General features: G+C 51.4%; 2 protein-coding genes across 4 annotated transcripts; one reads left to right on the top strand and one right to left on the bottom strand.

Annotated features, from left to right (window-relative positions):
* Positions 1–748: 748 nt before the first annotated feature.
* Positions 749–2322, top strand: GADD45A (growth arrest and DNA damage inducible alpha). The gene is made up of 4 exons (XM_021535611.3): positions 749–845; positions 928–1029; positions 1108–1321; positions 1818–2322. The coding sequence occupies exons 1-4, from the start codon at positions 802–804 to the stop codon at positions 1929–1931; spliced, it is 474 nt and encodes a 157-aa protein (XP_021391286.2). The 5' UTR covers positions 749–801; the 3' UTR covers positions 1932–2322.
* A 1776-nt stretch (positions 2323–4098) lies between these two features.
* On the bottom strand, positions 4099–24454 carry GNG12 (G protein subunit gamma 12). 3 transcript variants are annotated; one of them, XM_077785303.1, is made up of 5 exons: positions 23650–23667; positions 18208–18312; positions 16319–16376; positions 8095–8223; positions 4099–4943 (listed from the first exon to the last, which is right to left on the bottom strand). In XM_077785303.1, the coding sequence occupies exons 4-5, from the start codon at positions 8194–8196 to the stop codon at positions 4818–4820; spliced, it is 228 nt and encodes a 75-aa protein (XP_077641429.1). In that variant the 5' UTR covers positions 8197–8223; positions 16319–16376; positions 18208–18312; positions 23650–23667; the 3' UTR covers positions 4099–4817. The 3 variants fall into 3 exon arrangements, with proteins under 3 accessions (XP_077641429.1, XP_021391287.1, XP_077641428.1); XM_021535612.2 differs by lacking the exons at positions 18208–18312; positions 23650–23667 and adding an exon at positions 24390–24454; XM_077785302.1 differs by lacking the exons at positions 18208–18312; positions 23650–23667 and adding an exon at positions 23610–23627.
* Positions 24455–24797: the final 343 nt, after the last annotated feature.

The following is a 24797-nucleotide window of genomic DNA, read 5'->3' as shown; positions in this document are numbered from 1 at the left end:
CACCCAGTGCCACCCCTGCCGTGGCAGGGACACCTCCCACTGTCCCAGGCTGCTCCAGCCTGTCCAGCCTGGCCTGGGCACTGCCAGGGATCCAGGGGCAGCAGCGTGGCTGCCTGTGGCAAACACAGAAGGAGAAGGATCCAGGGAGAGCTCAGAGCCCCTGGGAATGTTCCCCTGGAGAGGAGAAGGATCCAGGGAGAGCTCAGAGCCCCTGGGAATGTTCCCCTGGAGAGGAGAAGGATCCAGGGAGAGCTCAGAGCCCCTGGGAATGTTCCCCTGGAGAGGAGAAGGATCCAGGGAGAGCTCAGAGCCCCTGGGAATGTTCCCCTGGAGAGGAGAAGGATCCAGGGAGAGCTCAGAGCCCCTGGGAATGTTCCCCTGGAGAGGAGAAGGATCCAGGGAGAGCTCAGAGCCCCTGGGAATGTTCCCCTGGAGAGGAGAAGGATCCAGGGAGAGCTCAGATCCCGTTCCCATTCCCGATCCTGTTCCCGTTCCCATTCCCGATCCCGATCTCATTCCCATTCCCGTTCCCATTCCCGATCCCGGCCAGGCCCGGCCGGACCCGGCACGCAATGGGCGTGGTCTAATTTGCATGAACCAATGGGCGCTGGTTATGCAAACGAAGGGGCGGGGCCGGGCGCCGGGCGGGGCGGCGCGCGCGGGGCGCCTTTGTCCGGCACGGGCGGCGGGGCCGGAGCGGCCGCAGCGGCCGGAGCGCGGTGTCCGCCAGCCCCTGTCCACCCCAGCCCCTGTCCACCCCAGCCCCTGTCCACCCCAGCCCCTGGCCGCCCCAGCCCCGTGATGACCCTGGAGGAGCTGCCCGGGGAGCGCCGCGCCGCCGGGAGGTGAGGCCGGGGGGCGGCGGGGGCCGGGCGGGGAGCGGCGCGGGGTGGCCGGTGACGGCCGGTGCCGCGTGTCCCGGCGCAGGATGGAGCAGGCGGGGGACGCGCTCGAGGAGGTGCTGAGCAAGGCGCTGAGCCAGCGGAGCCTGACCCTCGGCGTCTACGAGGCGGCCAAGCTGCTCAACGTGTGAGTGCCCCCCCCGTCCCCGTCCTCCCCCCGGTGCGCCCTGCCCGGTGCGCCCGCGGTGACGGCGCTGCCCCGCAGGGACCCCGATAACGTGGTGCTGTGCCTGCTGGCGGCCGAGGAGGAGGAGGCGGGGGACGCGGCGCTGCAGATCCACTTCACGCTGCTGCGGGCCTTCTGCTGCGAGAACGACATCAACATCCTGCGCGTCAGCAACCCGGCGCGCCTGGCCGAGCTGCTGCTGCCCGCCGCGGGCCCCGACCCGCCCGCCGACCTGCACTGCGTGCTCGTCACGGTGAGCCCGGGCTGCCCCCGCGGGCTCCCCGCCGCCGCTCGGGACCCCCGAGCCGCCGCGCCCGGGGCTCGAACCCGCGGCCCCGGGGCGGCGCGGGGTCCCGCGGTGCCTCCGCCGCCCTCGCCCCCGTTCGCCGCTGTGCCCCGGCTCCTCCTTTGTTCCTCGCCTCTTTCCCCTGTTCCGTCTTTTCTTTCCTTTGCTTTCCTCCTTTCCCTCTTTATTTTTCCCTTTTTCTTTCCCTCCCTTCCCCCACTTTTATCTCTCCCTCCTGGTTTTTTCTCCCTCCCCCCTTCCCTCCTCTGCCCCAGAGTCCAAAGCTAAAGCTCCTGACGCGCTCCCAGGCCCGACTTGTTTGTTTGCCTCGCCAGCAATTTGAGATGATTCACACTCCTGCGCTTCCCCCCCAGCCCCCGCCCGCCGCTCTGGGCTTGTTTTTGCTGCCGTGCCGGAGCTTTGTTTTTTTTTTTAATTTGTTTTTTTGCCGTCCCCTTTGCAGAACCCGCAGGCGTCGCAGTGGAAGGACCCGGCGCTGAGCCAGCTGATGTGTTTCTGCCGGGAGAGCCGGTACCTGGACCAGTGGGTGCCGGTCATCAACCTCCCGGAGCGGTGACCCCGGCCCGGCCGCTGCGGCGCCGCAGAAATTCTCGCTCAGGAAGGAACTCCCTGCCCCCGGCTCCGGGAGGGAAAATAAAAACCCGACAGCAACAACGAAACGTAGATGTAAAACAATAACGCTAAAACTGATGTCACTTGCGGGGGGTTTGGCTGCGGTGGAGCGATGCCGAGTGTGGCAGATGAGGAGAACAGGATGAGCCCAGCCCCAACTCCCCTCGCTCCCTCTGTCCTTAAGTGCCACTTCAAGTTCCTGCTTTGAACGCCTTGACGAGCAAACAGGTTCATCGAGGCCTTTTGCCAGCAATGTTGTTGTACTTTTGGGATGTAATTCTCACGTTTTTATGCTAAGATATATAATAATAATAATAATAAGTTATTTTCTGATATCAATGGAAAAAAAATTATTTATACTTGGTGGTTTGAGAACCGAAATGCCCTCAAGCAGTTGGTCTGCAACCATGAATCTTCTCCCAGTTGGCTGCAAAAGCAGCGCCATTAATATAATTGTTTGAAATTCGAGTGTATTTTTGGGGTTATGGTGGTCTTGTTTTGTGTTTTCTTTTTTTTTTTTTTTGAAATAAAGTGTAAAAATCAAACCTTTGGCCCAGGCTTTTATTCCCTCACTGCACGAGGCTGAGCAGTGAGCAGCAGCTGCTTCCTCCTGGCCATGGGCAAGGTCCTGTTGTGCAGCTCCAGTGTGGGTTCATTCCCGGCCCCTCCCAAGCAATTAAAGGCTGAAGCAGCCCGTGTGCTGCAGGAAATGTTGGGAATGTTGTTTATTTATTTATTTAATTTGCTTGAATGCTGCTGCAACAGGCACTAAAAAAAAACCAAAAAAACAAACAAAAAAAATGGAAAAAAAAAAAACAAAAAAACAAAAAAGGGTTTTGCTGATGGGGTTTCCAGCTCCTCCTTGGCAGGTGGAAATCCTGATTCCCTGCTGGAGCAAAACCTGGCCCAGGGTTTCCTGGAGGCCGGGAGGGGAGGCTGGACCTGTTCTCCCACTCCTGGGATGCTCCAGCACCAGGCCACCCTGTCCCTGTCCCCAGCCCAGGTCCCACCCTGTGCCTGGGGCCACTGCAGCAGCAGCAGCAGATTTATTTCTCCAAGCTCAGATTCAATCCAAACCCCTCTGGTTTCTCCCAGTGTCACCCCCAGCCCTGTCCCCACACCACAAAGTGGGGGGTCCTGGGGGAACCTGGCCCAGCACACAAATTCTCATTTTTCTCCCCAAATCACACAAATTCTCATTTTTCTCCCCAGATCAGCCAGCTTGGCCAAGGACAAGAGGGGCAGCCCCATGGTGGGGTCTCACCACGGGTTTCTCCCACTACCTGTGGATGCAATGGTTTCGCTTATTTTTTAAAAAGCTACAAAGGCAGAGCCTGCATTTCCCCAGATTTTACAATCTCTGCTCTTTCTGGGGGTACTGATAGCAAAGAGCAAACCTAACCACTCCAGATTTCGGCGTTTCTTGTATTTTAAAATGGTGAGTTCACCAAAAATCTCGGCATTAAACGCTGCCAGATGTGGGCAGCTGTGCTGGATCACCAGGCAGGAGCCCACATCTGGATCAGCACCCTGCCACGAGCGTCTCTGAAGGGCAGACACCAAAAACGTCCCTGCAGCCCAAAAAAATATTCCAATCTCTTCCCAAATCCCTGGGAAAACAAGGACTGGCAGCACGGGGCTCCCTCCCTCCCCTCAGCCCCACAGGAGCAATTAACAGAGCTCATTAATTGTGGCCAGGTGTGTGGCAAGCAGACTCGGTGAAAAGGAACTGGTGCAGAGCCACGCTGCTGCTGGTGTCTTTTTCTACTAAAAAACACTCTGGTTACAAAAATAATTTGCACAGGGTAAGCAGCAGGTTGCTCTGCCAGGCTGATTTTTGGAGCTCTGCCAAAGAGATTTGTCAAACAAAGGTGAATTTTTTTTTTTATTCTCTATCAAAAGTGGGTCTGTAATTTCATACAGAAATGACAAATCTGCAACGTAAGGGGCTCAGAAATTCTGCAAATATCCCCCCAGAAATGCAGGGTTATGGCAGATGACTTCAGCTGCCTGCACAAAAGGACATTTGCAGCCAGCTGAAGCCAGGATTATTTGTGAACCCTTCAAAATTTGCTGTTAATATATAAGGTTTATATATCTACACACACACACACAGAGAAAGACATTTTTATTATATGTATATATAAAATATATACTAGATGGAAAGGCCCTCAATTATAAATGCATAATCACAAGCTGGAGCTAATTTGGCATTTTTCCTGTTTAAAAATTGATTTTTTTTTTTATAAAAACGAGTCAAGCTCTGACTCCCTGCTCAGAACCCGGCTGGGGCTGGGGGTGAGGGCAGCGTTCCTCCAGCTCTGCCAGGGCACCTCCAGCCTCTCTTTTTTAATTTCTTTGAGGGTGTGTTTTTCACTAATAAAGTTTTTTATTCGAGAAGAAAAGGCAGCAGAATCCAAGCTGGAAATTCTGCTTTTCCAACCCACGGAAAGCAGGGAAAGCATCTCTGATTCCCAACTTTATCCTGGAAAAGCCCTGGGATGAGAGGCCAGCAGGAGGAAGGCTGAGGCAGAGCTCCCCAGCAGCTGCTACAATCATTTTTTGCAAGGTAGATTTTGCTAGAAAATGCACTTTTCAGCGTGCCCGTGCACAAACAGGTGCTGCCAGCACGGGCACGACCCCGCCAAAAAATTAAAAAAAAAAAAAAAATTTAAGAAAAATCGTTAATTTTATAAAATGTAAACCCAGTGATTCCATCAGGTCTGTACAGCTTCGCTTCACCTGCAAAGCTCAGGCAACTTTGGTCGCGCTGGAGTTGGCGAACGGCCCCAGGAGCTCGGGGCACCCAGGGGCGCGGCAGCCGCCCGCCCTAGAGCACAACGCAGGTTTTCTTGTCCTTGAAGGGGTTCTCGGAGGCCGGGATGCCCAGCAGCAGAGGGTCCTTCCGGGCGTGCTCCTCGCAGTACAGCAGCAGCTCCGCCGCCGCCTTGGACACCTGCGCGGGAGGCGAATGGAACGGCCCGGGGGGGCACGGAATGGAACGGCCCGGGGGGGCAAGGAATGGAACGGCCCGGGGGGGGCAAGGAATGGAACGGCCCGGGGGGACAGGCAGAGAATGGAACGGCCCGGGGGGGCAAGGAATGGAACGGCCCGGGGGGACAGGCAGAGAATGGAACGGCCCGGGGGGAGGCACGGAATGGAACGGCCCGGGGGGACAGGCAGAGAATGGAACGGCCCGGGGGGACAGGCAGAGAATGGAACGGCCCGGGGGGAGGCACGGAATGGAACGGCCCGGGGGGACAGGCAGAGAATGGAACAGCCCGGGGGACAGGCAGAGAATGGAACGGCCCGGGGGGGGCAAGGAATGGAACGGCCCGGGGGGGCAAGGAATGGAACGGCCCGGGGGGACAGGCAGAGAATGGAACGGCCCGGGGGGGGCAAGGAATGGAACGGCCCGGGGGGGCAAGGAATGGAACGGCCCGGGGGGAGGCAGAGAATGGAACAGCCCGGGGGGAGGCACGGAATGGAACAGCCCAGGGGCGGGGGGGACCCTCAGCCAGTGCAGCGACCCTTAACCGAAACAGAACCAAATGGGAAATAATATAAAATATAAAATATAAAATATAAAATATAAAATGTGAAATGTGAAATGTGAAAATATAAATATAAAATATAAAATATAAAATATAAAATGTGAAAAAATAAATATAAAATACAAAATATAAAATGTGAAATGTGAAATAATATAAAATATAAAATATAAAATATAAAATGTGAAATAATATAAAATATAAAATATAAAATATAAAATATAAAATGTGAAATAATATAAAATATAAAATATAATATAAAATGTGAAATAATATAAAATATAAAATATAAAATGTAAAATGTGAAATGTAAAATGATATAAAATATAAAATATAAAATGTGAAATGTAAAATGTGAAATGTGAAGTGTAAAATGTAAAATGTAAAATATGAAATATAAAATAAATATAAAATATAAAATATAAAATATAAAATATAAAATATAAAATATAAAATATAAAATATAAAATATAAAATATAAAATATAAAATATAAAATATAATGTGAAATAATATAAAATATAAAATATAAAATGTAAAACGTAAAATGTAAAACGTAAAATGTAAAATATAAAATAATATAAAATATAAAATGTAAAATATAAAATAATATAAAATATAAAATGTAAAAAATAAAACGTAAAATGTAAAATGTAAAATATAAAACATAAAATGTAATACATAAAACATACAATATAAAATGTAAAATATAAAATATAAAGTATTAAAGAAATATAAAATATAAAATATAAAATGTAAAATATAAAACATAAAATGTAAAACCTAAAAATAAAAAAACATAAAATATAAAACCCATACCCTACTCTACAACCAAAACCCATAATTTATCCCAAGACCTTTAACAAAAAATACCTAATGAAACTCGAAACCAAGCACTGAAATTCTGAAATCAAAACGATAAAAAGTGCTGAGGGCTGTGAGGGTGGCACGGGAGAGCTGCTGGGGAAACCCCTCACCCAATATAACCCTTAACCCAATCAAACCAAAAGCAACTTCACAAAATAACCCAAAAAATCACAGAAGTTTAAATATTATATCAAAAAAATAATCACAAAGGAAAAAAAATTAATATTACACAAAAAAGTTTTAACACCTATACAAGAGTTTTTTATTCCATACGAGTAAAAAAATTTAAAATAAATAAAATATAAGCCAGTCCTATTCCTCCTCTTTCTTCTTCCTTACCTCCATATTCTTAATAATATTAACACTCATAAATTAAAAGAAAAATATTTAATATAAATAATAAACATTAAAAAACCCTATACACATTTAACACATAATATACCACATAAAAAATAACAAGCCAAAAGCAGAAAAAAGCAAAAAAAAAAACCCAAAAAAAGTATCAAAAGTGTGTGTACCTCTACCTAAGCTACTAACCAAGCCACAATAACCCCAAAAAAAAAAAATCTTTTAAATAACTTAAAATAAACTACCTTAAAAGCAAACAACAAAAAAGGGCTACATTTTTAAGAACACAAATTAAAAAAACCCCAACTTTTCCACCTTAAATGAAAAAAATAAAAAACTGCTAATGTTTTTTCTTAAAACACAAAAAAAAAAACTTTTCCACCTTAAATGCAAACAACTGCTAAGTTTTGCTTTAAGAACACAAATTAAAAAAGAAAACAAAAACTTAACTTCCTGACCTTAAATGCAAACAACAAAAAATACCTAAATTTTTCTCTAAAAACACAAATTAAAAGAAAAAAACAACTTTTCCAACTTAAATGCAAATGCCAAAAAACTGCTAATTTTTTCTTTAAAAACACAAATTTAAAAAAAAAAAAACACCAAAAACTTTTCCACCTTAAATGCAAACAACAAAAAACTGCTAATTTTTTAAAAATACCACAAATTAAAAAAAAACAAACAAAAAAACCCCAAAAACTTTTCCACCTTAAATGCAAACAACAAAAAACGGCTAAATTTTTATTTAAAAAGACAAATTTAAAAAAAATAAAGCTTTTCCACCTCAAATGAAAACAACAAAAAACTGCTAAATTAAAAAAAAAAAAAATGGAAATTTAAAAAAAAAAAAAAAAAAAAAATAAAAAAACCCAAAAACTTTTCCACCTCAAATGCAAACAACAAAAAACTGCTAAATTAAAAAAAAAAAAAGGAAATTAAAAAAAAACCCAACAAAAAATAAATAAAAAAACAACAAAAAACAAAAAAAACCAAAAACTTTTCCACCTCAAATGCAAACAACAAAAAACTGCTAAATTAAAAAAAAGGAAATTAAAAAAAAAAACAAAAAAAAAAAAACAAAAACTTTTCCACCTCAAATGCAAACAACAAAAAACGGCTACATTTTCTCTTTAAAGACACAAATTAAAAAAAAAAAAAAACAAAAAAACTTTTCCACCTTAAATGCGAATGCCAAAAAACTGCTAAATTTTTCTTTAAAAACACAAATTAAAAAAAAAAAAACAAAAAAAACCCCAAAACCTTTTCCACCTTACAAGCAAACCACAAAAAACTGCTAAATTTATATTTTGTTAAAACGCCACAAGTGCGAAGGCGCGCTCACCTTGATCCTCTCCATGGACGCCTCGGCCCGGAGCTGCTGCACCGTCCTGCGCGCCTGGGCGACGCTGCTGCCGCTGCCGCCTGCTTTTCCCGACATTTCCATGGAATTCCGGGAGCACGGAGGTCCTGCCTGGGAACACGGGCGGTTGTCAGTCCAGTAGGCAGCACGGTACCCCGATAAAGTGATTTTTAAACTGAATTATTGTCGTATTCGACCGGAGCGATCGGTTAAAAAGCAACTTTTTAATCTGTGCTGTGGGATTTTCGGAGCAGGGATGGATGGGGCAGCCGAGAGGTGTTTGTAAAAGATTTTATTCCATTCTCGGCCTCGCGAGGAGGGTGAGGCAACACGGTGCCACGCACGCCGTCCCGACCAGAACTGGATCGTATGCCGGAGAATTCCCTACAAATCCATCTCCCCACGTTGTGGAGGTTGGTGAGCTGTGGCACAGGTGCTGGATCCCCCCTCTGCAGCTTGGCCCGGGGCTCCGGGGATGCCAGGGGGGTCTGGAAAGCCACGGAGTGCCCAGGAGCTGCCCAGGGCACGGACAGGATCCGGAGTGTGGCGAGCCAGGCTGGAGCCACGGGACACCGAGGCTGCAAAATTCCATGAGCACGTCCAGCCCAACCGTGCCCAGCACTGCCAGGGCCACCAGTGCCCCGTGTCCCCAAGTGCCACAGCCCAGGGCATGAAATCCCTCCTGGCGTGGGGACTCGGCTGGGCCAGGGCTGGAGAACCTTCCTGGGGAGGAATAACATCCTGTCCTCTAGGAATCTGTGCTATTGGTGATCCCAAGATTGTAAAAAGTCTCTGGTTTTTGGCTTTGTTGCCAAAGCAGAAGCCATAATTGGTCTGTGCTGGTTTCCAGGTTGTTTATTCTGTTTATCTCTCACATGTTCTGCTGCCCTGCCCAGCTCTGTCCTGCAGGGCAGCGTGTGGGGCTCTGCCCTCAGTGGGATGTGACAAACATTAAATACCAGAAACTCCCTGGGCTGGATTTACAAGAACGTGCCAATATCTGTCACCTACGTTGGACAGTGTGTCCCCAGCCTGAACCAACAGAAAAATGCCAACACCACAGTGAGACATGGAGGGCATGAAGAAGGAGAAAAAGGACAAGGCACACCCAATTTCCTCCAGCTTGTCCCCTTTGGACCCCTCATCTAGAACCCTAAAATTTTACTTTTGCACCTGTGCCACACTTAATTATCGCTTATATCAAACACTCAGAGCTGGTAATTGATCCTGTAAGATTGAAAACTCTTTTCCATGGCCAGAGATCACAGGCAGTGTCTCTGGGGGCTCTGTCCAGGGGGTTCCTGACCCCTGCCAGGGTCCCAGGGCAGCCAGGGGGATGTCCTGGATTCCCACACTGTCCCAGGCTGGTTCTCCCAGGGCCAGGCTGGAGCCCCCTGGCACAGTGGGAGGTGTCCCTGCCATGGCAGGGGTGGCACTGGGTGGGCTTTGAGCTCTCTCCCAACCAAACCAGTCTGGGATTCCAAATGCTCCAGCTCTGGAGGAACCCCAGGAGCTCTGCCCAGCTCCAGCAGAGGAGGGGAGCTGGGTTTGTGTGTGAGCCCCTCCTGTTTGCCCTGACCTGTGGAGCAGCCCCTGCAGGGCTCAGGTTTCTGTCCCAGCCTGGCACAGCATTCCCCGGCTCCCGGCCCTGCGTGCTGGGCACATTCCTTGGAAAAGCTGTGGGCACAGCAATTCCCCAGGGGCAGGAAATGCTGGGGCAGGGACATGCACTCCTCAGATCTGGTGCCACTAAAAACTCACTTCCTGCAGTAAAGAGTAAGAGATTCCCCCTGCAGATCCATGGATTCTCCAAGCGTTGTCCCACCCAGCCTTGGGCACTGCCAGGGATCCAGGGGCAGCCCCAGCTGCTCTGGGAATTCCATCCCAGGGAACAATTCCCAGTTCCCAATGTCCCATCCATCCCTGCCTCTGTCAGTGAAGCCATTCCCTGTGTCCTGTCCCTCCCTGCCCTGTCCCCAGCCCCTCTCCAGCTCTCCTGGAGCCCCTTTAGATGAAAAAATGAATTTTCCCAGCAGGAAACTCCAACAGGCACTGCTGGAGCTGCTGTGAGCCCAAACCCCTCATCCCTGGGATAACAAGGAGCTGTGTCACCCAGACAAAAACTGAGCCCAAACTCCCTGCACTTCTCCCTCACAATATTCAAAACCTGCACCGTGAAAAGCCCAACAAAAAGCAATTTCTTTTTATCCAGTAACGAATGCAGCTCTGAGAGGACAATTCAGGAGCTGCTGATTCCTCCAATTTTAGGATTTTTTTTTGAGATTTAAAAAGGTGTAAAATTAAAAGATAAACCATTATCCTCTCATTAACCGGGGAAAGGCCACACTCAGCCTTCCCTGCCCCAGCCCCAAACCCCCTTTTGCCACTGGAGCTGTTGGATTCTCTGGATCCCTTCCCACCCTACACGGATTGACCTCCTTAGGAAAGTTCCAGTGCTTATTTTCCCAGCTGCTCAGCTTTGTTAATAAATGAGATGTTTGCAAAAAACAAACCAAAACAAACCAAGCCAAACCCTAAGATTTGAAAATTAAATTGCTGCGTTTGCCCATCTCCAAACAAACACGAGCTTTAATAGCCCTGCTAAGATTACTAAATCTCTTCTGCAGGGAGATTTACAACAACTAGGTCAGCTCCCAATAAATCTGTTTTCCTTCCCAGCTCCTGGCAAGGGCTCCAAGCTGCTGAAGCCATGGGATTTCTCCCAGGGCAGCCTGGACTTCTCAGAACTGCCCAGATTTCAATTGGAGGTGCCAGAATTCTGCAGAATGTGGGGCTTCAGAGCCCTGGGCAGGGTTTCTGGGCTAGGAGGATCTGCCAGGAGAAGAAGCTGCTCCCTGAGGAACAAGCCCTGAGAGGGAGAGGGCACGGCTCGGATTTCTAGGAAATGATCCCTGGTGGCCAGCAGGCAGCCCTGAGCCCGAGAGCCTCCCCCATCCCTGCACTTTCCCTTTGGGATCTCTCGTGTCCCAGCACTCCCAGCTCCTCCTTCTGTGCTAAAGGCACCAAAAACTCCTTTTCAACAAGTTTATCCCTTCACCACCTAAAGCAAAACGTGGCTGGTGACCCACGCCAGGCTGGACACTGGGGCTGGAGCTCCTGGGACAGTGGAGGTGTCTCTGCCATGGCTGGGGTGGCACTGGGGGGGATTTGAGGTCCTTCCAGCCCAAACATTGCAGGATTTTCTGCTGTGACCTCAGGCAGGAGGGGGCTCCCTGCAGGGACGTGTGGTGACATCCTCGGGTGTGACAAAGCTGAGTAGGACCCGGGTGGTGGGGACAGAGATGCCCAAAGCCCAGAGCAGCTGCAGGCAGGGCTGCAGCTCTCCCCTGGGTCTGACTCAGAGCCTAAAAGGAGACAAAAGGATCAGAGCCAGAGCAGCCTCCCCTGGGCACCACCCTGCCATGGCAGGGCCACCTCCCGCTGTCCCAGGGGCTCCAAACCATCCTGGCCTGGGGCACGGGGGCAGCTGGACCTGGGCACCCTGTGCCAGGCCTGCCCACCCTCCCAGGGAAGGATTTATTTCTCATTTACCCACGGGAACCTGCAGAGGAGGATTCCCACCAGCTGCGCTTTGCCAGGAAAAGAGAGACCCACAGGAAAATTCCAGTGCCTTTCCTGCAGCCACGCACACCTGCACTTTTTCCTTTCTTGAAACACCTGGTGGAGCTGCCCCTGTCTCTTTTCCACAGAAAAGCCCTGTTTTTCCAGGCTTTGCCCTATTTCTTCCCCCAGGCTTCAGGCAGCGGGGTTGCCACGCAGCAGATCCCCGGATCCGCCTGGGCTGGCTGCCAAAGGCCAGCTCCAGTGGGATAATTAAACTCTGGACTGTCTTATTTACTCTCTCAGATCCAGGAATTGTGAGGCACCTGCTGAGTGAAAGGTGATTCAATCAGCACTGCTCAAGCAGGGCTGGGGATCTGCTGGAAATCCCAGCAGCTCTGCCCAGAACCAGCTCCCAGTTTGCTCCAGTTACCCCAAGCCAGCTCATACTGGAGCAGCAAAGCCTGGCTGACAGCAGGATAAACCCTCAAAGGTGTCTTGCAACTGTTTCTTTTGAAATCAAACAGATTTTGAGGTGAATAAATCAAAACTTGGATCAAGAGAGCAGGTTGGGCAAAACACAAACCATCACCGGTGACAACGACAGCACCCACCTGTGTAATCACCCCTGGCTGGTTTTCCAGCCCCTGCTTGGTTTTTCCAGAGCTGCCAGCAGGGATTTAAGATTACAGCTACCCTAGAAATGAAGGTTGCAAAGGTCTCTCCCTTTCCAGAGCCACTGGAGCCCTGCTGGGGAGGATGGATGTGCCAAACTCCCAAGGAAAAGGCAGGAAGAGGACACGGGGTGCTCCCAACATCCCCACTGACACCCACACCCAATGTGGGTGCCCTGCACACCCATGGGGTGGGAGGGAGCCCCAGGAGTCACTGCTGCTGCAGGGGATCCGTGCTGGAGCAGCTCCAGCCTGGAAATGTTTGGGATGCTGCTGCCTGATAAACCAGAAACAATCTCTGTGGCAGGCACATTCTTCTCTCTCTCAAGATTTTTTTCATAAAAGAACAAAGAAAGAAGAAAGAGAAAACAATTTTCTATTCCTGCCCCTCGTTTTTCCCATGTGGAATGTGTTTAAAGAATTGTTTACCTGAAGTAATTACTTAATTGGATTCTAGTGAGGATTGTTTAAGCCTAATGGCAAATCCAATCCATCTGTGTCTGGACTCTCGAGAGAGTCACAAGTTGTGAGCAAGTTAGATACAGTAGTTAGAAAAAACTAGTATGTAGTTTTAATGTGTCCTTTAAATAGTATATTAATGTATCATAGTACAGTTATAATAAAAAATCATTCAGCCTTCTAAATTAAAGTCAAACATCATCATTTCTTCCCACCAAGTTCACCTGCACTTACAATAAATCTCCACCATGGGAATGATCCCAATTTTCTTAAATACACAGGAACAGGGGGAAAAGAGGGAAACAAGCAGCTGGAGAAGCTCAGAGCTGCTGCTCCCAGCTCATTCCCAGCCTTGAGCTGGAGTTGGAGGTTTCAGGAATTCCACAGGAGTGCTGCAGGTCTCCAAGTGACACCATTCCCTGCTGTGTGCTGGGAGACTTTGAGGCTGCCTCTGGTTTCTCACCACCACTGACACAGCCTTGCCTGCAAAACCATTCTGCTCCCTCCTCCTTCCCTGGCATGCTTTCATCCCACTGCCTTCAGCTGGCACCCTGCAAACTATTTGGGAATAACACCAGCAAACCCCAAACCCCAGCTCCAGCTGCCTCCTCGCCCCCCAGAGCTCACAGGAATAAAAGGAATAAAATTTTGCTCCTGCAAATGCAGGGATTTGTCGGGCAGGGAGGAGGAAGAGGGGATGCACAGAGTGGCACCAAGCTGAGGGAAATCCTCATGGAAACAGGGAAAAAGAGCCCCCACGGCCCCAGGAGGGGTGGCACGAGCAGGGGGTGATGCCAGAGCCCCACTGCAGGGGCAGGGCAGGGTGGGGTGAGGCTCCCACAGCCTCTGCAGGAGCCAGGGCTGGCTGGGATTTGAATGCTGGGGTTGGTTTTCCTACAGGGCACCCTGGGGAAGCTTTGTCATGACTTGCAGAACCTGAAAATGCTCCCAGTCCTAGCCAGGAGGCCACTGCTGGCAGGGAAGGTGGAGGCAGGAATAAACCACAGGGTTCTGAGCAGGCACCGGGGCACAGCCACAGCCACAACAATTCCACAGGAGCAGCACAAAGCCTCTGTGCAAAGCTGTGACCTTCCCCAGCTCTGAATGCTGATTTTTTAGGTCTCCAGTGGAAGATCTGTTGGAGGAACTGCAGTGTGCCTGGCTCTATTTTCAGCCAGAAGGAGAAGGGAAGGATGGGGGAAGGAGAGGGGAAGGAGAGGAAGGAACTCCAGCCCAATTCCAGCCCAATTCCAGCCCAATTCCAGCCCATCCCAGCCGGGCAGAGCTGCTCCTGCCCCAGCCATGCTGCCAGCCTGGTTTTTCCAGCAGCCCAAGGCAAAGCCCAGGGCTCTGCTGGCCCAGTGTGGGGCCGTGCTGACACCCAGTGGAAGCACCAGAGCTGGAACCTTTTCCTTCTGCCAGAGAGAATGGAAAATGAAGCTGGGCAGCAGGAAAACACAGGGCTCCTGCCCTCAGGCAGCAGACAGAGCAGGGATTGGAGTAAAGCAGGGATTTGAGGTGCTTTTGGGTCGGTTCTCTTTTGATGGTGCTTTTGTCCCATCCCTAGAAGGGTCCAAGGCCAGCATGGAGCAGCCTGGGACAGTGGGAGATGGCCTTGCCCATGGCAAGGGTGGCACTGGGTGGGCTCCGAGGTCCCTCCCAACCCCAATTCTGGAATTTCACGATCCTGATTCCCCACACAGCGAGCAGAGAGACAAGTTGTGCAATATCCCACAGATTTCTGGGAGCACCCCGAGCCACTCCTGCCCTTTGCAGACTGAACACAACATCCACAGTGCAAACTTCCCAGGAAAAATGGCAACAGGGGTCACCCATGACCTCCCACCATGGGGAAGGAGAAGGATTTTTCCACACCTACCCCAAACCAAGCTGTGAGTAGCAGCTCCCTGGTGATGAGCAGCTAAGAAGGGCTGGATTTTTAAGCAGGACTGGATTTTTAAGCAGGACTCAGGCGAGATTGCACAAATATTTTATATAAGCTAGAAAAAGTTTAGGTTTGGGGAAAGAAAGCAAGATCCTCCCCCAGGGATCACAGCCTGGAAAAGGAAAGCTGCAGGATTGCAGTGGTTTTTGGGGAGAACGGGGCTGCTCTGGGATGCTCCACAGCTCAGGCAGCTCAGATTTCAAACCCAATTTTCCAGCAGAAAAGGTCCAGCAAGGCCCAGCTCTGCTGCCATCCCCCTCCTGGAGGAGGTGCAGCAGCCAGGGCTGGATGAGAACTGGGAATTCTGGCCAGGCAGATGCCCCTGGTTTGCACAGGGTGCCTGCCAGTGCAAACACAGAATAAAAGCCCCTTAAAGCACAGAACATCCATTTGTGATGTTCCCTCCTTCAGAGAATTTACACTTGAGAGTACTGAGAGATCCTACAGCAGAGATCTTTTTTTTTAATTACAGATAATGCTGCCGGTGTTTTAATTGGGGATTAAAATCCTTAATGATGTGAAATGAAAGGAAACAGAACTCCCGAGATTTTCAATTGGACTTGGTGTTCTGGGTGTTTAATTAGGGCTGTGCTCCTCCATAACCTCCCCTTCCTAAGTCATTCCAGCACCATCCTGCTGATCAAACTGGGCTGCAGCTCCCTTTGATTTTCAAAGTCAGCCCCCACCGTGGGATTCTGTCAAACCCAATGTACATTTTGGGAGAGGAGCAGTGGAAAAACCTGCTTTGGCTTTCCTCTGCATTTCTCCCGACTTCACTTTTTATTCCTTTAGCACACACCAAAAGCGACTTTTAGATCAAGGTTACTTTGAAAAACATCTGAGCAGTGTTATTTTAAAGACACCAGCCTTGAAGCCCTACTGGAAAAGGCAACGACCTGCAGGGCAGCCTCTCCACAGAAGGTCCCTGCTCCTCCCCACAGGGAAAGAGGGGAAAACTCCACAGAGAAATCTGCAGAGAGACTTTCAGCTGCATGAAAATCAGGCTGCAAAGCAGGGGAGGGCTGTGCTGAAAGCTCCAGCCTGGCCCCAGGTGCTGTGACCTTCAGCAGATTCTTTGTCTGGCACAGACAAAGCCAGGGATGCTCTGGGGAGAGCCCCACGGGGCTCAGCTCCAGGAACTGGGAAGGTGGGAAGGATTTCACCACCTCCTTGGCTGCAGGAATTTCTCCAGGTGCCTGTTTTTAAGGATGGGGGGGGGGGGGGGGGAATATAGAATAATTTGCATTTTTTTAACGCAAAACACGTGTAGCACAGCAAAGACGGAAATGATGAAGATTTGCAGGCTGATAAAAATTTTCACCTCATCGGGGGAATAAACAAGGAAAAGATTAATTTCTGTAGGAAAAGCAGGTTTTTTCTGCCCCCTAAATTCAACCCAAAAGCAGTCAGGCAGTTAAAAGAATGAGGTGAAAAGTCTCAGCAGTCCTGCCAAGGACTTTATATTTGTTCTGCTCCAGAATAAAATTAAATTATCAGGGTTTGGGACTTGTCGTGCTGCTTTGTATTTTGCAGGAAATAAAAGAACCAGCGTGGACTGGAAACTCACCTACATAGGCAGACTTGCTCCCTGTCCAGCTTGCCTTGATTTTATCGGTGTAATGATCCTGAAACAAGAATAAAATCAAAATTACAAGGATGTCACAGGGCAAGAAAGCCAAAGCCGGGGGTGGGGTTGGTACTTTTGGATTTTGTGGTTAATCACAAAAGCATTAATTTGAGATTGGAAAATCCACCTCAAACTTGGAGCAGCCTGGCATAGTGGAAGGTGTCCCTTCCCAGGGCAGGGGGTGGGATTGGATGGGATTTAAGGTCCCTTCCAAGCCAAAGCATTCCAGGATTATTTTGTCCCTGGAGCCTCGGAGCTGTCAGCCTCCAGTGATGTGTCCTCGCAGCTGGGTGTGAATCACTGCCTGAGCCAATCTGAGAGCTCTCATTCCCTGGGGAGGCCTTGCACACCCAGAAAGGAACCTGGAATTGTACCAGCCCTCAAATCTTGGAGCCCCTTTAGGCCCTGGCAGGGCTCTGAGCTCTCCCTGCAGCCTCCTCCTCTCCAGGGGAGCCCCCCCAGCCCTGTGGGGGTGATGGGAACCATCAGGTGATGGGAATTCTGTGGGAGCAGTGAAGGAATTCCCTTCACTCTGCTGCTGTGCTGCTGCACAATCCCTGCAGCTCACACACAGGTGTGCAAACAGGCAGAGCTCAGGCTCCAACACCTCCCAGCCCAACGGGGGCTGGAATTCCCCCTCCTGGAATTCCCAGTGTGGAACTGGGATCAGAGGCACCTCCCAGTCCAACGGGGGCTGGAATTCCCCCTCCTGGAATTCCCAGTGAGGCTCCCAGTGTGGAACTGGGATCAGAGGCACCTCCCAGCCCAACGGGGGCTGGCAATTCCCCCTCCTGGAATTCCCAGTGAGGCTCCCAGTGTGGAACTGGGATCAGAGGCACTTCCTGAGCTGGCAGAGCCAGGGCACGGCCGGACCCGGGGCTGCCCCTGCCAGTTCAGCCTTTGGGATGGATCCAACCTGCTCTGCCAGGGGCTGGCACCGAGCCTGGCGCTCTCCGTGCCCGGCCAAGGAGCCACCACAGCCCTGCCCTTCCCTCAGCCCAGGGGAGAGGGAGGGAAAAACCCACCTGGAATGGCCCAGGGGTGGTCCTGAGCCAGGCAGGCAGTGATCATTTACTTGCAGGGAATTTTGGAAGGCGTTTGAGATGGGACTTCTGAATTGGTTTTGATGATGGGGTTTATTTTTCTTCCACACAGGCAGGAAGGGTGAATTTGGCTCGTATTGTTATGGTATGGTTTAGAAGGTCTCAAGACCCTTAGTTATATGACTTTTTAAGGAGTTATTGACTAATAAAACACTGTCAATGAGGGTTTTTATGTTTTTGACTCAATCTTTAAATATTTAGTCTTATGGACTCATGCTACAGTGTGAGCTTTGTCAGCCAATCAGGCTATGACACACAAACCTAGAGTGCTGCATTCTAAATTCCTTGTTTACTTCTGCAATTAATTATATTTTTTCTATACCTTGAACTCTAAACATTCTTTTATTTAGCTTAACCTGTCTCTGCTTTAAACTACAAATCCACATTCTCGCTTCTAGCACCTCAGTTTGGGAGCCTTTTCCAAGGTTTCAGGTCAAATCCTGGGTTTAATTCTAAGCTTTGGCTTCCAGGCCCAAAGCTCTGGGAGCTCCCTACATTTCAGATTCCAGCAGGCAGCAGGGGCAGTATTCCCATTATAATCCCATTCCACTTCCCCTGCTGGAAACAGGATCACACTTTCAACAAGTGCTGGTCACATCATTGTGTGGAGGAGGAAAATAAATTGTGTTAAGGACACTCTGCCTTGCCACAGTCCTTGTCCCCGTGCCAGGCTTGTCCTGTCCACATCCAGCAAGGAAACCAAAATAAATAAATGTGACACGTAACCTCCTCCACGGACGTGTGACTGCTGCACAAAATCAAAGCTGGAATGGAAAAGCTGCTGCTCTGCTTATCTGTGCAACATCCCAACCTGCTCACACCCCCTGGAAACTGTCAGGGAAAAACAAGCAGAATTTTAAAATGGACTTGTGCATGCTGAGGGGGATGAAAACACAGTCAAAACAACCAGGAATGGTTTGGGTTGGGAGAGACCTTCAGGGATCAGGCAGCCCAAGCCCATCTTTAGTTCATCTGAGCAGTAATTCCAGCTCCTGGGGCCACCCTTCAGCCTGGAGCCACGCTGATATTCCTGCCTAATCAAAGCTCCTATCAAACCACTCAGAAAAACCCACAAACCCAGCACTGCTGGCATACTTTGAGGCTGGAGGAATGCACCCCCTGCAAAAGGCCCTGCTTGGGAAGGGATAAATCAGGGAAGGGCACTGGGCTGAGGAAATGCCACAGCTGGATGGGTCCCTGCCCCCTGGGCAAGGCTGGCAGCACCAGCCAGCTGCTCCTGCACTGCAGGAGCTCCAGTTCCAGCTGTGGGCTGAGGAATGCAGGCTGGGAATGCAGGTTGGGAATTCAGGTTGGGAATTCAGGCTGGGAATGCATCTGGGAATTCAGGCTGGGAATTCAGGCTGGGAATGCAGGCTGGGAATGCAGGCTGGGAATGCAGGCTGGGAATGCAGGCTGGGAATGCAGCTGGGAATGCAGGTTGGGAATGCAGGCTGGGAATTCAGGCTGGCAATGCAGGCTGGGAATGCAGGCTGGGAATGCAGCTGGGAATGCAGGCTGGGAATGCAGGCTGGGAATGCAGGCTGGGAATGCAGGCTGGGAATGCAGGCTGGGAATGCAGGCTGGGAATGCAGGCTGGGAATGCAGGCTGCTCCCTTCCCAGCAGGACTGAGGTGGGTTTTTCCAGCTGCAAACACCCCGAGAGCCAGGCTGGAGAACAGCCCCTGCACAGAGCAGGGCTGGGGGCTGGCACTGCCCGTCAGAGCGGGGCAGGAGGGTTTGGATCACACATCCCACAGCACAGCGTGCCAAAAACTCCCCTGTCCCTGCACAGCAGCCTTGGGAAGGCACGGGAGAAGGGAAGGGAAAGGGGGAAAACAAACACTGAGCTGAGCCCAGTGTTTGAACCGGGAGCTGATCCCAGCGGCCTCAGCTGCTGCAGCACAAATAATCCTCACAACACACTTCCATCCCCTTCCCTCCTCCCTCTGGAACTCCAGCACATGCCAAGACGCTGATACGGACACAGGAAGCTGAATATAAACACATTGCCTGTTTTACCAAATATTCCAAGGAACACAACTAAAAATACTCCAGGAACATCCCAAAGCTGTGATCCAGCCACGCTGCCTGGGGCTCCCAGGGAGCTGGGATTTGGGATTTGGGGCACACTGAACCCCAGGCCTCAGTTTTCATAGAATCCCAACTGGTTTGAGTGGGAAGAGACCTTAATGATTTTGTTCTGTTCCCCTGCCATGGCAAGGACACCTCCCACTGTCCCAGGAGCTCCAGCCCCAGTGTCCAACCTGGCCCTGGGCACTGCCAGGATCCAGGGGCAGCCCCAGCTGCTCTGGGAATTCCATCCCAGGGAACAATTCCCAATTCCCAATGTCCCATCCACCCCTGCCCTCTGTCAGTGAAGCCATTCCCTGTGTGCTGTCCCTCCATCCCTGTCCAAAGTCTCTCTCCATCTTTCCTGCAGCTCCTTCAGGCCCTGCAAGGCCCCACCGAGCTCACCCCAAAGCTTCTCCTCTGCAGGTGAACAATCCCAGCTCTCCCAGCAGAGCTGCTCCATCCTGGTGCCTCCTCTGGATTCCCTCCAACAGCTCCTGGTCCTTCCTCTCCTGAGCGTCCCAGAGCTGGTGGCATCTTCTTGTGACACCCCAGAAGATCCCGGGGTGGATCCTCTCCTCCCTGGTGACACCTGGCTGGAAGGGGCTCAGCAGCTCCACAGTAAGGAATGCTACATCCCCTGGGAATGCTGGATGTACCCCCACCACACTCCCACCCCCCATGGTACCCCCACTGCTCCCCTCACCTCCCTGCAGCTACCTCCCTCCCTAAAATTCTGTGGAGAATCCCACCACACCCCTGAGGAATTCTGTCACGGCCTTGGCTCTTTCTCATCAATCCTTGCAAAGCATGGAATGGAAGCCTTCTGCTTTTTTTTTTATCAATTATTTTTCTTTTTTTTCCGTGTCATCAGTGCTGTCTCACCCTTCCAAACTCCCCCCAGGTGACTCCTGAGAGCAGAAATGATGTGGGACCAACTCTGAGTGCAGTGGGGAACACTGAGGTTTGGAAAAACAAACCCCAGCCTATTTTAGAATTATTTCTGCCTAATTAACAAACCCCAGCTGTGTAACAGTGCAAAATTCACCAAATAGCTGCACAATTCCAGCAGTGCAGGAATCCCTGGAGCCACCACACATCTGCAGCTCCCCTTTCCCAGGAAAAAGCGAGTGCATGGCAATTTGCACCAACTGGGGGTGCTCCATGCCAATCCGTGGATTCCCATGGATTATTAATTATTCCATAATTCACTCCAACTCTGCTCAGGGCTATCAGGAGCCAGCAGCCTCACCCTGCTCCCAGGGGTTGTGCAAGCACAGATGGAGCTGCAGCAGCTCAGTCCTGCCCAAAATGCAGCTCCGTGGCTCGGCCAGGGCTGTGCTGGTGCTTCCCTGGATAAGTGCAAACCTTTGGAAGCGATTCCCTCGGCCCCCCCTGCGGAGATCTGGGCTCTGGCAAAGGGGACAAAGGGAAAGGGCGGAGGGGGAGCGTTTCTGGGGCCGCAGCAGGGATTTCTGCAGCAATTTGGGTCTGCTTTCACAAGAGGGCTCGGTCACGCAGGGACACGGCGGACCTGTGTCCTGGGAAGGAGTGCCCTGTGGTAAGGACATTTCCTTTTTATGATGTTTTTCATAGAGGTGCACAGAGAAAAATGAAAGAGAAAACAATTTCTATTTCTGCTCCTTGTTTTTCCTATGTAGAATGTGTTTGGAGAATTATTTCCCTGGGGTGATGCTTGGTTGGATTCTGGTGAGGATTGTTTGAGTCTGGTGGCCAATCCAACCCACCTGGGGACTCTCAGAGAGGGTCACCAGTTGTGTTAGAGTCAGAGAAAGTAATATGGAGTTTTAGTATCCTCCTTTTATATAATATATTAATATATTTTAACATAGTTATAATAAAGAAATCATTCAGCCTTCTGAATTGAGTCAGACATCCTCATTTCTCCCCACTGAGTTCACCTGCATTTACCATGGTGCCCTGCTCAGCATCTCCCACTCAGCATTCCAGCAGGGATCTGGAGCCACAGAAAAAGGAGGGAGAAGGATTTTTTAAACAGGCAGGGAGGGACAGGACACAGGGAATGGCTTCCCAGTGCCAGAGGGCAGGGATGGGTGGGATATTGGGAATTGGGAATTGTTCCCTGGCAGGGTGGGCAGCCCTGGAATAGAATTCCCAGAGCAGCTGTGGCTGCCCCTGGATCCCTGGAATTGTCCAAGACCACTTGGACAGGGCTTGGAGCAGCCTGGGACAGTGGGAGGTGTCCCTGCCATGGAAGTGGAACAGAAAAAGATCTTTAAGGTCCCTTCCAACCCCAACCATTTGGGATTCCATAATTCTACAATTCTACTGTGTCACTGCAGGCCCTACTACAGAGACCTCCACGTGAAACTGGAGTCCAGACTCAAATATTCCGAGTCTTTTTAGCAACGGAAACTAAAACCTTAAGAACTTTCAGTGCTTAAAAAGTCATCACATTACGTTTGAAATAAAAAAATATCTAAAACCCTACAGCACAACTCGATAATTTGATTTAACACCAGCAAGACATGAGAGATCAGTTGTTCTGCTGCCTGGGAGCCCAAGAAGCTCCTTCAGGGCAAGAGGAGAATTTAATCTTTCAAGAAAAATTCCCCATTAGCTGGGTGATTATGGAATGAGCTCGCCCTCAGCATGAGAGCATCACTGCTCCTCTCTGGAATTGATTGCTCCTTGATAAGAGATATCCAAATGCTGTGGAAATACGGGATTGAGGAGTCATTAACTCCACACTAATCCCTCAAGCTCATTTAGTGGCACTGAGCAGCACAAAATCCTGTCCACTACTCACCCTTTACTCCCACAGCTGTGCCAATTCAGAATTTCTGAACCAATTTACACCCCAGACAAACACACACAAGTAATGTGTCCCTGGCCGTGTTAAAACCCCAGAAAATCACCTGGCAAACTGCTGGGAATTCCATTTTGCCCCTTTCCAATTGCCACACTAATTAAATAACAGAATCACAGAATGCCCTGGGCTGGAAGGGACCCACAAGGATCATTAGGTGCAGCTCCTGGCCCCGCACAGGACAACCCCAAAAACTCACCCTGAAAGATCTGAAAGCATTCCCTGGGGATCTGTTCCGTGCCCACCACCCCCTGCAAGAAGAACCTTTCCCAAAATCCAACCTAAACCCCTCCTGACAGCTCCAGCTCCTTCATAAAAACACCAGGCTAAAATCACAACGTACACTCTAATCCCTCATCCCCCCCCCTCCCAAAAAAGCAAAGAATTTAAGCTCGCAATAGATAATTGCAATTGTAAAGTTATTAAAGGAAATAAAAACTTCCAGAAGTTGGGCTTGATGATCCGTGTGGGTCCCTTCCAGCTCGGGATGTTCTGCAATTCCATGATTCCAAGCAAACCTATTACTGCAACAGGGCGTGTAATCTCAGTATCAAAACGAAACCTCCTGGAATAATGACGCTTCCCACTAATTAACCTCCTTCCCACACTCGGCCCACAGCTCCCCGCACGTGGGAAACTTCCTCCGCCGAGCAGAGCTCGCTGATTCCAAGGAAAAACCCGTGGCCTGGCGGCCGGGAATGCGAAAACAGGGAAAATGTAAAGGATTTTACATTTTAAATGTAAAGGTGAAAGCTGGGGGCGGCCCCCGTGGAGTTGGAGCCGCCAGCTCCGGGTGTCCATCGGTGCCGTGGGGAAGGTCTGGAGGGAAGGAGAAGGGAAGGAAGAAAAAACTGCCTATTTTAGAATTATTTCTGCCTAATTAAGCAGATCATTTTTTACACAATGAAGCAGATTTTTTTTCCCTCATTCCACTTGTTGAACCACGTCGCACACCCGCGCGCTGCCTCCCGCCGGGAACCCTCCTCAGCACAACCAAAAAATGGGTAAAAAACATAAAAAACTCCGAAAGGCGCCCCAAAAGCCGGCAGGCAGCGCTCGGGCCCGGCCCGGCGGCAGAAGGGGCCGGGCTGGGCTCCTGGCCCGGGACCCCGGGATCCCGGGACTCACCGAGCGCTGCTCCCGGGGACCCCGGGACCCCGGGACCCACCGAGCGCCGCTCCGGGGAACCTGGGATCCCGGGACCCACCGAGCGCCGCTCCCGGGGAACTCGGGATCCCGGTACTCACCGAGCGCCGCTCCCGGGAAACCCGGGATCCCGGGACCCACCGAGCGCCGCTCCCGGGGAACCCCCCTGTTCCGGGACCCCGGGACCCACCGAGCGCCGCTCCCGGGGAACCCAGGATCCCGGTACTCACCGAGCGCCGCTCCCGGGGAACCCCCCTGTTCCGGGACCCCGGGACCCACCGAGCGCCGCTCCCGGGGACCCCGGGATCCCGGTACTCACCGAGCGCCGCTCCCGGGGAACCCCCTGTTCCGGGACCCCGGGATCCCGGGACTCACCGAGCGCCGCTCCCGGGGAACCCCCTGTTCCCGGACCCCGGGATCCCGGGACTCACCGAGCGCCGCTCCTGGGGACCCCGGGATCCCGGGACCCACCGAGCGCCGCTCCCGGGGAACCCCCTGTTCCCGGACCCCGGGATCCCGGGACCCACCGAGCGCCGCTCCCGGGGAACTCGGGATCCCGGTACTCACCGAGCGCCGCTCCCGGGGAACCCCCCTGTTCCGGGACCCCGGGACCCACCGAGCGCCGCTCCCGGGGAACCCCCTGTTCCGGGACCCCGGGATCCCGGTACTCACCGAGCGCCGCTCCCGGGGAACCCCCTGTTCCCGGAACCCGGGATCCCGGGACTCACCGAGCGCCGCTCCCGGGGAACCCCCCTGTTCCCGGACCCCGGGATCCCGGGACCCACCGAGCGCCGCTCCCGGGGAACCCCCTGTTCCCGGACCCCGGGATCCCGGGACTCACCGAGCGCCGCTCCCGGGGTCTCCACGGGCGACGGCAGCGGCAGCGGGGCCACGCCCACCGAACGGGGCCACGCCCACCGAGCGGGGCCACGCCCACCGAGCGAGCCATGTCCACGGGATTGAGCCACGCCCACTGAGCGGAGCCACGCCCCGTTCCCGCCTGGCCACGCCCCTCTCTGGAGGGGCGTGATGTGTGGTGGGCGTGGCCAAGCCATTGTGGGCGTGGCCACGCGGTTCTCCCAAATCCATGCGGAATTCCACGGCCAAACCCGCTTCGTCCCGTTCCGGTGTGTGGATTCAGGCCGCTGGTGTTTGGGAAGGGGTTGGGTGGATAAAGCTGCGCCCGCGGCGTCGGAGCACACGCGGGGGTTCTGGGGGTGGTGGAGAATCCGGCGGGATTGGGGCATGG

The sequence above is a fragment of the Lonchura striata genome, chromosome 9 (genome assembly GCF_046129695.1).
Source record: "Lonchura striata isolate bLonStr1 chromosome 9, bLonStr1.mat, whole genome shotgun sequence".
Classification (NCBI taxonomy): Eukaryota; Metazoa; Chordata; class Aves; order Passeriformes; family Estrildidae; genus Lonchura; species Lonchura striata.
Note: the sequence above shows the minus strand (reverse complement) of the source record. Positions and strands in the feature narration are given on the sequence as shown.